Genomic DNA, 11,440 nt, shown 5'->3' with positions numbered 1-11,440 from the left:
ACGCGAAAGAGGTAATTTGTCCCCTTAACTTTGTCCAATGGTGAAATTAGGCCCCTTAAATTTTATTTGTAGCAATCAAACCCCATAACTTTAGTGAAAAGTGAAATTAAACATCATTGTTTGATTTTTCATGAAATTCCACCAAAATTCATTTAATAATACAATTAATCAAATACAAAATTTAATTTCTATAACTTTATAACTTTTATAAAATATATAATTATAATGGCGAGTATTTTCCTATAATTATAAAATTGTAGAAAATTTATTATAAATGTAAGAATATAGTTCATGAAATTTTACATTTTTTTATTTTGTTTATTATAGAGAATGGAAAATTATTCTTTAAATGAATAATTTTATATAAATTAATAAATATAAAATTAGTATTTTTTATGTATACTATATAAGTTGTATAAAGTAAATATAAAATGAATTTTTGTTGAGAATTAAGTGAAAAATAAAAATCGGGGTTGAATTTCACTTTTTGATAGAGTTAAGGGGTTTGATTGCTACGATAGCAACTTAAGGGGTCTAATTTCATTATTGAACAAAGTTAAGGGGGCAAATTGACACTTTTGCCCTTTTTCAAATCTTATCTTAGTTTTTTGCGTTCATTGACATTTCCTTAAAAAAATACTCCATCTGTCCCGATCATTTGTTGTCCTTTTCCATTTTGGGGTGTCTCAGTTAGAGGTGGACATTGGGCTGGGCTGGTGCGGGCCAAGGGCGGGCTGGGTTGGGGTAGAGCAACACTGGCACGACACCAACATAGGACCGGGCTGGGCTGGTTTTGGTCAGGCCCGGGCACGACACTATAGGGGCGGGCTGGTTACATTTTTTTTTTTTTTTTAAAACCGGGCTGAAAACCGGGCTGGGCTGAAAAACCCAACACTAGCACGGCCCGTAGGGCTGATCGGGCTTGGGCCATGTGCTGACCGGGCTGCTAAATTCTGGCCCGTGTGACAGTGCTGGGCCGTGCCGAGCCGGGCTGGCCCGCTATGTTGTCCACCTCTAGTCTCAGTCATTTGTTGTCCTTTATATTTTAAGAATGAACCTGATAAGTAATTTAATCATTCACACTCAATTTGTTCCACTTGTCATTTAGCTATTGGTCATCTCCTCTTTCTTTGGTCTTTGTGCCAAAACCAAAGGACAACAAATGATCAGGACGGAGGGAGTACATCAATACGGAAGAACCCCGCGACAGAAAAAACCCCCAAATTAACCCAATTTCCCCAACCCATCTCGCCGGCGTTTCTCCGGTTCTCTTTGTTGGTCGCCGGCGAGGTCTCTTCAACCTTTTCAATTCAACCCTTTCTATTCTACCTCAACACCATCGTCTTACGGTCTTTTGCGTATTTAATCCGATTTTCAGGTTTGGTTGCTACTTTTGCATGTTGTTAATTTCGGTTTAATAGTTCTATTATCGCTGTTGTCGGATTATATCTGGCCGATTTTTTCTCAACTCCTGCTCCAATTAAGAATCTCTAGTATTTTCAAGTTTTTCGTAAGGTCTTGTGGTGGATGTGATTTTGGTCGATTTTGTTTTCAATGTTTTTTTTCAATTGACGTATTTGCTTTCTTGTTGGTACCTTGGTCTCTGTTGAGAGGTTTTGGCTCTTTTAATTGTTTCCCGGGTAGGGGTTTAAGGTGTGTTGTTTTCACTACTTCGATGCTGTTACTATGTCGTCTTCTACAGTTTATCATATTTCTTGAAGCCTTTGCTTGTGCTCACGTTAGTGATGGGTTTATGGAGGAAGATGGAGATAGGATGTTAGGATCCTTTATGAAACTTTAGAGGTCACCTCTGTCTGAGGTGAAGGAGCTTAAAGACAAGAGAATGGTTTTTTTAAGCAAAATTATTTCGATAGGGCTGCCGATTGCTATGATGAAGCATGTAAACTTTTAGGTCTAAGTCCGGGAATTATTATTGGTGGTGAAGATATCAAATCTTTATCCGTTCTTGCGGTCTCCCTTAATTCTAATCTCGTCGTGTGTGCCCTAAAACTTGAGGAATATCAAGCTACTATTGATTTGTGCTCCATGATATCTCCTATGTCTCCTAAATATATCTTGTTTTCAAATACGAGTTTACCAAACATTATAGCTCAACTATTTAGGCTTTAGATGTACGTGCTCAGTCACTCAGATATCTCCTATGTCTCCTAAATATATCTTGATTATCTCTATTGTTATGGTGTATAAGGACATTGGTGTTGGTTTTCGTCGATTTGTTTTTCTTTGAAGAGTTAGGAACGATAAACACCTAAGAGGGGGAGGGGGTGAATTAGGTGTACCTTTTTAAAATTTTGTTCTTAACTTAGTTAATTGATAACTTAAGTAAAGAACCTTAAAGTACAAATCTTGAAAAACTTAATAGAACGTAAGTTCACAAGATGATACAACCGTTTTATGTCACAATATAGCTGATTGTGACACAGAACTTGACTAGATATAAACGAGAAATAGCAAAGTGAAAGAACGTAAAAGTAAATGAATAAACAAACGACATTTAAAAATCGGTTCAGCCTCTACTTCGACACTAACGTCCAACCGTTATTTTATTGCTTGTTTAGAAATTTACTCAAACTTACTACACCTATAACAATGAAAATAAATCGTCAACCTACTCTGGTTGAACTCAAACTTAAAACTACTCCGCTTCAAGAGATTATGAGTTCTATCTCAAGGTGTACAGAATCTTTGAATCTCAAGAATTCACTTAATAAACATGAAGATCACAATTAAGACTTAACACGAGAATCATGGAACAAACTCATTATGTCACAGTACAACTAACTACAACTAACTGATATTTGGAGGTTTACAGCTTTTCGAAAACAAATGAGACTTTAAAATCTGAAAAACGTTTTGCAAACACTTGAAGAACAAAGCTTTAAATGCATAAATGATTTGCAATGTTTTACAATAAATGCTTTGGAAAGTCTTGAGAAATAAATGAGACTAAGACACTCTATTTATAATGGATTTGATCTCAAATAAGTACAACTTAAGGAAATTAAATCCAATATAGTAAAAATGAATGATGGTAAGTGTTAGGCTTTAGGCTTGGGGCTTAAGTTATTGAAGAAATCAGAAAACTTATGCCAAAACACTTAACATCTGACATTTTACCAAAATGGCAAAAAGTTTTTCTAGCATTAAAAGTTTGACAAGTTGAACTTACTATTTTGGTAAAAGGTAAATGCACAAATCTAGAAGTTTAATCAATGTGGATTTGTAACTTAAAATTTCAGATTTGTTTTCAAACTTTGAAGATTCAAATGTTAAGGTTTGAAATTTGTAAAGTTTTTAACACTTAAACATTTCGAGTAAAAAGATCCTCCAGACGGTGGTATCAGAAACCACAGGGCACTTATATGGTTTTGCGGTTACTTCACATAAGTGAGAGTGTTACACTTACTCTTACAATTTTCGACGAAGGCTAGAATAATATCATTGTCTTGACTTCTTGATTGCTTATCTTGATCATCTTGAGCCATTATTGAGAATCCATTTGATTGCTTCAATCACTAATCATTTTCAACTAAAAGCAAACAATCAAATAACAAAGGGACTTGACATCATCAACCAAATGTGTTCTAACATTCTTTACTGATGTAGTTGATTTTGTTCGCCGATGAATTTGTGCTTCTATGTAACTCTGGATGAGGATTGAGGAACAAGCTAAGAAGTTGGCAGGTCCCTTACATTAGAAACATCTACCCAACGATCAGCTTTCGCATCGACTTTAGACAGGGAAACGAAATTTCCACCATTATACGGCTCAACTTCAACGAGATGTCTAGCCACTAACTCCCCCAACTCAGAATTACAATGCAATCTACATGCCCCAAGAAGTGCTCCCCAGGCTTCAGGGTGAAACCCATCAGGCATTGACTTGAGAATATTGTAAGCGGCTTTTAAGTGACCAGAACGACCTAGAAGATCAACCATACAAGCGTAATGATCAGCAGAGGGAGAAATTAAATAATTGTTCTTCATCATATCAAATAAGCGGTATCCTTCTTCAACAAGTCTTGAACGACTACACGCTGTCAGGACGACAGTGAATGCCACGTTATCAGGGACTATCCCTTCAGAAATCATGTCGTAAAATAATTGAACAGCATTGGTTCCTTGACCGTGAATAGAACAACCTTGGATCATCGAGCAATATGAGATTAAGTCTCGCTTAGGCATATTTTCAAACAAATACATCGCTCTTTCTATATTACCACATTTAGCATTCATGTCCACCAATGCCGCAACAACATGAGGTCGACAACGATCAAAAGAGCTACAATTCATAACATACGAATCAAGCTCCCTAGCAAGATTCAAATTTTCTAATTGTGCACAAGCCGACATTACACTCACCATTATAAACTCATCCGGCCTAGTTTTACTCCCTCGCATCTTCCTAAAACACCTCACAGCCTCATCAGGCTGTCGATTTTGCACGTAACCTGAAACCAAAGCCGACCACAAGAAACAATCTTTCTCCCGACACTGATTAAACAACACCTCAGCAGACGCCATATCACCACTTTTAGCATACCCATCAACCATCGTCGTAAAAGTAACCACATTCTTACAAGGCATCTCATCAAACAACGTCTTCGCCTCATCCAACTCGCCTTTCTTCACATACCCGCTAATCATAACGTTCCACGACACTTGATTCCTCTTCGGCATTTCATCAAACACCCTTCTCGCACTACCCAATTCCCCATCATTCGCATACGCCATCACCAAAGTCGTCCAAGACACCTCATTTCTCACAGGCATTTCATCAAACACCTTCTGTGCATCCCCAAGTAACCTACATTTCCCATAAAAATCAACCAAACTCGAACCAACAAACAAATCATCGTCAATCCCATACTTTATCAACAACCCATGAACCCCAAATCCAACACAACAACCCAATTCCCTACAATCAGGACAAAACCCAGAAACCCTCAAACCCGACAAAACCGAAAGCGAAAAACTTAACGAGGAATACTCAAAACAACCCTTTAAAAACGCATTACAAAGACGATCATTAGGATAAACAACAGCATTAAACACAGAAGTTGGGTAATCAAATGAGATTTTCTTGTTATTATTAATGTTAAAATTGTCGAAAAAGTGAGAAATAAAGTTAGTAATTATGTAATTGTCGTTTTGGAGACCGTTTTGAATGATATGAACATGAATTTGTTTGAAATCTGTAAGAGTTTTGCAGGATTTTAGAAAGGTGGTTAATGGAGGACAAGTAAAATGGTGTGTCATTGATTTAAGAAAGGAGGAAGAAGGCGTTTTATTTTATTTTATTTTATTTTATTTTATTTTTTTTTGAATGCAAGAAAAAAAGGAGGGAAAAGGAAAGAGGGTTTTGTTCGACTCGAAAATACTCGACCCGTAACTAACTCGATCGTGATCGATCCAAAACCGACTATTTTAAATGACAACTGGTTGGCAAACACCCACTCTTAAGTAGAGGTTATCAAATGCGGACGTAAGCCAAGCGAACATGATTTTATTGGCCCATGGACATGCGGGTTAGCAGATTTTGGACGGGTTCGTGTGTCGAACCTTTGTGTATTTTGGAAAATACATTGTTCAAGCCTTTTTATTAACGGTCCGACTGGGCGGGTCTAATGAGTCATTCCGCCATGAACTACTCTTCTACCTTCATGTTACATATAGCTGGACAAATAATGGTGCGAGAACGGGAAACATGGTCATGAAAGGTTGGTCGGATTATATTATGCGTGACTCATCACATATTCTTTACTTACTATTTAGCTTTGATTTTTATTTATAAATGAATTTTATTTATTTAGAGTTTTAGATACAACTATTTTTTTCAATTATCTTATTTTTTCTCAATCGCTTAATATATTGTGATATATTCACTAATCCTTTCACTTTAATCTACTTTATAGCCAATTTTACTATTTAGAATAATTTACGATTGCGCGTGTTAAGGTAATAAGTTTTGAAGGTAAAGGATTAGAGAGCGTAATTTTTCAATTAGTTGACAAATATAGGTGAAGGATTGCACCATTTCTTACAATTTTTAAATTTACTACCGATTTAAAGACACTCGCATAGTAGTTGTTGCACTTATGCATACACGAACTTATTCAACTTAATTAAATTAAATCAAATTATTTTAAATTAGGTGAAACCGTGAAAATGAAGTGAACTGAATGAAACCGAATCGAATTTAACATTACCTCACTGGGCTCACTCCAACTTAGTAACTTACCAACTATCTTACATAGGGTGGCAAAATCACCTAACTTGAGCTTTAGATCAAGCGCAAAAATGGCGGAAACAACACTACCTCCAGAAATAATCGCCGAAATCCTCTCTAGATTACCAGTAAAACCCTTATCTCGCTTCAAATCCGTCTCAAAACCATGGAATTCACTAATCAATTCCCCCATTTTCATCAAACTCCACCTCTCCAAAACCCTAATTTCCGACAATCAAAACCTTAATCTCATCTTCTCCAGCTTCTCCATCTCCACCGCCGCTATTGCCGCCATTTTCCAATTCACGGAGCTTCACCATCCTCTGCTCCACTTCCCCGATTGCCTCGCTGTCACAATTATTGGTTCTTGCAACGGCGTCGTTTGCATTGCCCCTTTTGATAAAGCGTACGCTTGCTTGTATAATCCTACTATCGGAACGCATCGTTTGGTCCCTCCTACGCCTTCTCGATTTCCGGAACCTAATCGTAAGACGATGTTCCTGAATAATCGCCCGAAAGTCTTGGAACATTTGATTGTTTACGGTTTTGGGTATGATAGTGTTAACGATGATTATAAGTTGTTGCGAATTCTCGAGTTTTATAAGAATTCTGTTTTTGTTGGTACTGAATATTGCTTGTTTAGTTTGAAGAATAATTCTTGGAAATATGTTGATTTTGGAGACAATGTACAGGTGAATTGTGGTGGTCTCCAGAATTGCGACGGAGCGCTTTTTAATGAGGGTTTATATTTCGTCGTAAATGATGGGAAGATTAGGCCTTTTGTTAGGTGTTTTAATCTTCAGTATGAGACTTTCTCTATTATAGACCTTCCTAAGTTTGATGAGAAATTCGATATGTTTTTCTTTGTGTTGGGAGAAGTAGGTGGACGTCTTAGTTTGATGTTGAACTATCAGAATGTGGATCATGGCGCATTGCGAGGTTTTAGAATGATGCGTGCTGATTTTTGGACTATGAAGGAGGAGGCTTGGGTTAGATTGTTTAGTATTAGTGATATGCTGAGCATTGGGGCTTCGTTAGATATTAAGCCGCTTGTTTACTCGAAAGATAGGCAAAAGGTTTTGCTCCAGTTGGATGGGTTGGGATTTGGTTGGTATGATTGGGAGAAGAGGAGTATTGTGAGGGTTTTAGTTCATGGGTTGCCTCCTGAAAATGCTCCTTTTGATACTTGGACTTATGTTGAAAGCCTTGTTTCGTTAGAGAATCGTAATGAAAATTCAAAGGGGAAAACTACCGTTCCAAAGAAGAAGAAAAAGTATGGTTTTTTAGTGGCTTTTAATCTTTTATATGGTTGGTTGCCTCTTGTTGTGATCTTATGTGTGATCTTGTTGTGTACTCCGTAGTGTTCTGATGTTAATATATGATGATGATAAGTTCACTGGTAGACATTTATAGTATATTTGTATTATGCTGGTTCATGTAACTAGCTTAGTTAGTCGGAGAGTTTTGGTATGGTAGTTTAGTGTGTGGTAGTGATTTGGATGGATCAATTGTTTGTAGAGAAGCAAGCTTTTAGCATGAAGATCAGAATGATTCATGTTCCTTCAATAGCCTAATAGTATGTTCGTTGTGTGATGGCTAAAGTTCATGTTTTGGATCACTTGAATGTATAGTACATGACTAGTGTAGTTCCCGTGCATTTGTGCACGGTTTTGTTAGATGATAATATTAGAGATTATAGCGATCATTTATTAGTAAAAAATGGAATTTTAAGGAAATAATTTTTTTATATATGGTATGTAAATAAAAAGAGGATTATAGTGAGATCAATCATTGAGAGTGGGGGTTATTTATTAGAATGTGAATACATAGGCGGGAAACTTGAGCGGGAAAGTTTAGAGTTGTGTTATTCTTTTAGTATATAGGGGATGTGAATACGTAGGTGGGAAACTTGAGCGGAAAAGTTTAGAGGTGTGTTATTCTTTTAGTATATAGGGGATTATTCTTTTAGTATATAGGGGATGTTGATGTAGGATAGTAGCTATGCTTGCCTGCCTTTTTGCAAACACTTGACTTGTGTAATATTTTATGATGTAGTTCGTTCAAGTACTGATGTTGCATTTTCTTGTACTCCCTCCATACCACACCAATAGTAACATTGACTTTTTCACACTTGTCGAGACACGTTTTGCAACCTAAATATCTTTTATTACACATTATTAAAAATTATAAAAATTTGATATTCTTATAGCATTCATGACGATAAATCAAACAAGATCTCACATGACTATATTTTGTCTTATAGATTAACGATAATAACGAAGATTCCCTACGACCATTAATAGTGGCAAAACGGTCAATGTTATCATTGGTCTGGTATGGAGGGAGTACAATATTTTGCTCATGTCCTGGAACTTGTATGATCACATGAGGATATTTTTGAGTCTTCTTATGGATGATGGCATGATGTTTCTTATGTCTTATTGTGTTGCTGTTGCTTGTAATTGAGGTATTTGTGAGAATTTTCGCAAGTCATGTTTAATAGGTATGTTTTTATAGTTTGGCTTGGCTGCAATGTACTTTGCCTTAAATGCAACTATGCAAGGGTCGGACGGACATGACAAAGTGTCCTTGTGTTAAACACCTATTTTTTGGAAGAAAATTTGTGATGGTTAATACTCCCATTATCTCATACGGAGTAATAAAGTTCACACTTACTCGCGCTTTCCTTTTTAGGCTATTTCGCCAATCCCCACAAGTTTCACACTTTACTTCATTCCATTTCTCCAAATGTTAACATGATATTAAAAGAAATGACACGGTTTTTACTTTCTCTGCTCATGTAACCATCTACTTTCTCATTAATTCAGGCGTACGGAGGGCTCATGTTTCTGATTCTTTTTATATAATCTTTTTACCATTTTTTGTTTGTTTTAAAACTAGTGTTGAATTCTCATGATTTTCTATTGCTAGACTTGAAAAGACAGTTTTATTCATACTAGCCTCCCGAACTCTTAACCTTTCCCTTTCTTTTTTTGTTAGGACTGATATGGACGGTTACCTATCATCTGGATTCAAGCTGAAGCTATGATCATTTATCATTAGTAAGTTTTAATTATTATCTACTGGCAATGTTGTCTTTTTCTGCCAAATAGTGGGCTCGCAGGGTGTTTTGCGTTAATAATGTTTTAAAAATAAAGAATTTGTGAAAAATCAATTACAAAGAAGTGTCTCGCATATTTTGGAATTTCAAAAGGATTTTTTGACAATTAATCCTTAAATATGCCATTGTTCTTATATAATATGTGAGATTGTGAGGGGGCAATTTCATGTGCAAAATAAGCTTACTAAGGGGTAATGTAATCATCATTGTTGGCCATAATGGTTTTCTTAATACTCCGCGAAACAATTAGGTTAGGAGGGAATGAGATGTTTAGAATCCTGTATTGGAACTTATTTTGTCTAAACCCCTTAGGTTCCGTTTGTGTTGCAAATTGTTGATTTTTGCTGGTCCATAATGTTGTCAAGGGTCAGTCGTAGTGCCTAGGTGCCTATTATACTCTGCAGAATCCTGGGTGGTACTTTGTTCCCATTCTCGAACCTATCCTATTGCTATGAAGGGATAATGATGTTGTCAAGGGTCAATCTATTGCCTGTGATACTGTACAGAATAGAATCCTGGGTGGCACTTTGTTCCCATTCTCGAACCTATTCTAATGCTATGAAAGTATGAAGGACCAACTACCTTTTTCTATTCAACATGCTACTGTCTTAAAAATTGACCCAAAAAAATGAAGGTAAATTGATACAGTACTTTATAGGAGAGCAGGAGTGGTAAGGAAGGGCGAAATGGTACTAGTTACTAGATAGAACTTGTGGGGAATGATATCCCATGGTTAGCAACAGAATTTCAGTTCTTGCGAGAATGTGTGTAATTTTTATGCCCTTTTGAAGGGTTAGTCTCTTTCCGCAGGCATTTCTGAGACTTGATGAAAAGTTCATTTAACCGCTTATGCTCCTTACTTATTTCACTATTTCTGATGTAGGGTGTATCAGAAGAACAGTGGTGACCCAAAACGGCGTGTATGCTTTTTCTAGGTCGGCTTGAAGTGTGTATGCTAGGACTTTTTATTATATAAATAAGGATGCCAGATCGACAGAGTAAGTAGCAGTCAGGAACCATGTATCTTGTGATGTTTGCGAGTATATGGATACTCTGCTCGAGTCCTTGGTACATAAGACTGAGCTTGTAGACGGATTTATTGGCTGCATGCCTGTAACCCTTACCGGCTTGTAACCTATGTTACCTTGAATATATTGCTTGTAGTGTTTGTGAGAGTGTATGGAAATGTATAAAGTTGTTCGACTTGTGTAATCTATGTTATCAATTGTTAACTTCGGCCACAAGTCCACAACCAAAACGACCTATAGCTTTCCACATTCTGATACTTGATACTCCCTCCGTCCCGGTCATTTGTTGTCCTTTTTCATTTTGGGGTGTCTCAGTCATTTGTTGTCTTTTCTATATTAAGAATGCATTTAGTGAACAATTTGGCCATTCACACTCAATTTCATTCACATGTCATTTAGTAATTGACACTCTCCTCTTTTCTTGGTCTTTGTGTCAAAACCAAAGGACAACAAATGACCGGGACGGAGGGAGTAAATAGGTAAAAAGGGAGGGTTATAGGCCAAAGAAAAAAGGGATCGGTTGCAGGTGGCTATTAAAAGAATGGTTCTCGATGGAAAATTAGAAGTAAAATTTGAAAGGTTGACGATAAATATTGCATTAGAAAATGAAAAAGTGACATTTTACTTCAAAATTTCCATCAAGATTAGCATGGGTCAGCTAAGCGTTTGCCCAGCCAGACCCGTAACCTTACTCAAACCGGGTCAGGGTCCATAATTTCAAGCCCGTCCGCCTATTGGCTCACTTTTAGCCGGAATGGCATGACCATCATTGGTAAATGGAAATCCAAGAAGCCAACATTAAACCCAAAACATAAAATCTACGGAAAATTCATGTGGTACCCTCGAACTTTGTTATTTTGCACGGAAAATTTATGTGGTACCCTTGAATATGCTAAAAATTGGCCAATATGTCAATTACCAAACAACACTTATGAAAAGTAATAAAATAACCGCGCTAATAAAATAGGAGTAAAAGAGTTGGTTGAGGTTTAGTAATAGGAGAGAGATAAATAAAATAAGAGTAAAAGTTTCCAAAATAAA

At 36.6% G+C, this 11,440-nt stretch overlaps 2 protein-coding genes across 2 annotated transcripts; one reads left to right on the top strand and one right to left on the bottom strand.

The window, feature by feature from the left end:
- Window positions 1–3,280: 3,280 nt before the first annotated feature.
- LOC141594029 (putative pentatricopeptide repeat-containing protein At5g37570) lies at window positions 3,281–5,413 on the bottom strand. The gene has a single exon (XM_074414244.1). The coding sequence runs from the start codon at window positions 5,278–5,280 to the stop codon at window positions 3,691–3,693; it is 1,590 nt and encodes a 529-aa protein (XP_074270345.1). The 5' UTR covers window positions 5,281–5,413; the 3' UTR covers window positions 3,281–3,690.
- Window positions 5,414–6,238: 825 nt separating this feature from the next.
- On the top strand, window positions 6,239–10,629 carry LOC141596178 (F-box protein CPR1-like). The gene is made up of 3 exons (XM_074416271.1): window positions 6,239–7,523; window positions 9,251–9,312; window positions 10,255–10,629. The coding sequence occupies exons 1-2, from the start codon at window positions 6,322–6,324 to the stop codon at window positions 9,297–9,299; spliced, it is 1,251 nt and encodes a 416-aa protein (XP_074272372.1). The 5' UTR covers window positions 6,239–6,321; the 3' UTR covers window positions 9,300–9,312; window positions 10,255–10,629.
- Window positions 10,630–11,440: the final 811 nt, after the last annotated feature.

This window comes from Silene latifolia, chromosome 8 (genome assembly GCF_048544455.1).
Source record: "Silene latifolia isolate original U9 population chromosome 8, ASM4854445v1, whole genome shotgun sequence".
Lineage (NCBI taxonomy): Eukaryota > Viridiplantae > Streptophyta > Magnoliopsida > Caryophyllales > Caryophyllaceae > Silene > Silene latifolia.
Note: the sequence above shows the minus strand (reverse complement) of the source record. Positions and strands in the feature narration are given on the sequence as shown.

Coding starts and splice junctions, on each gene's coding strand:
- LOC141596178 (XM_074416271.1), top strand. CDS start 6,322: ATGGCGGAAACAACACTACCTCCAGAAATAATCGCCGAAATCCTCTCT. Junction 7,524..9,250: donor GTTCCAAAGAAGAAGAAAAA/GTATGGTTTTTT, acceptor TTTTTTTGTTAG/GACTGATATGGACGGTTACC.
- LOC141594029 (XM_074414244.1), bottom strand. CDS start 5,280: ATGACACACCATTTTACTTGTCCTCCATTAACCACCTTTCTAAAATCC.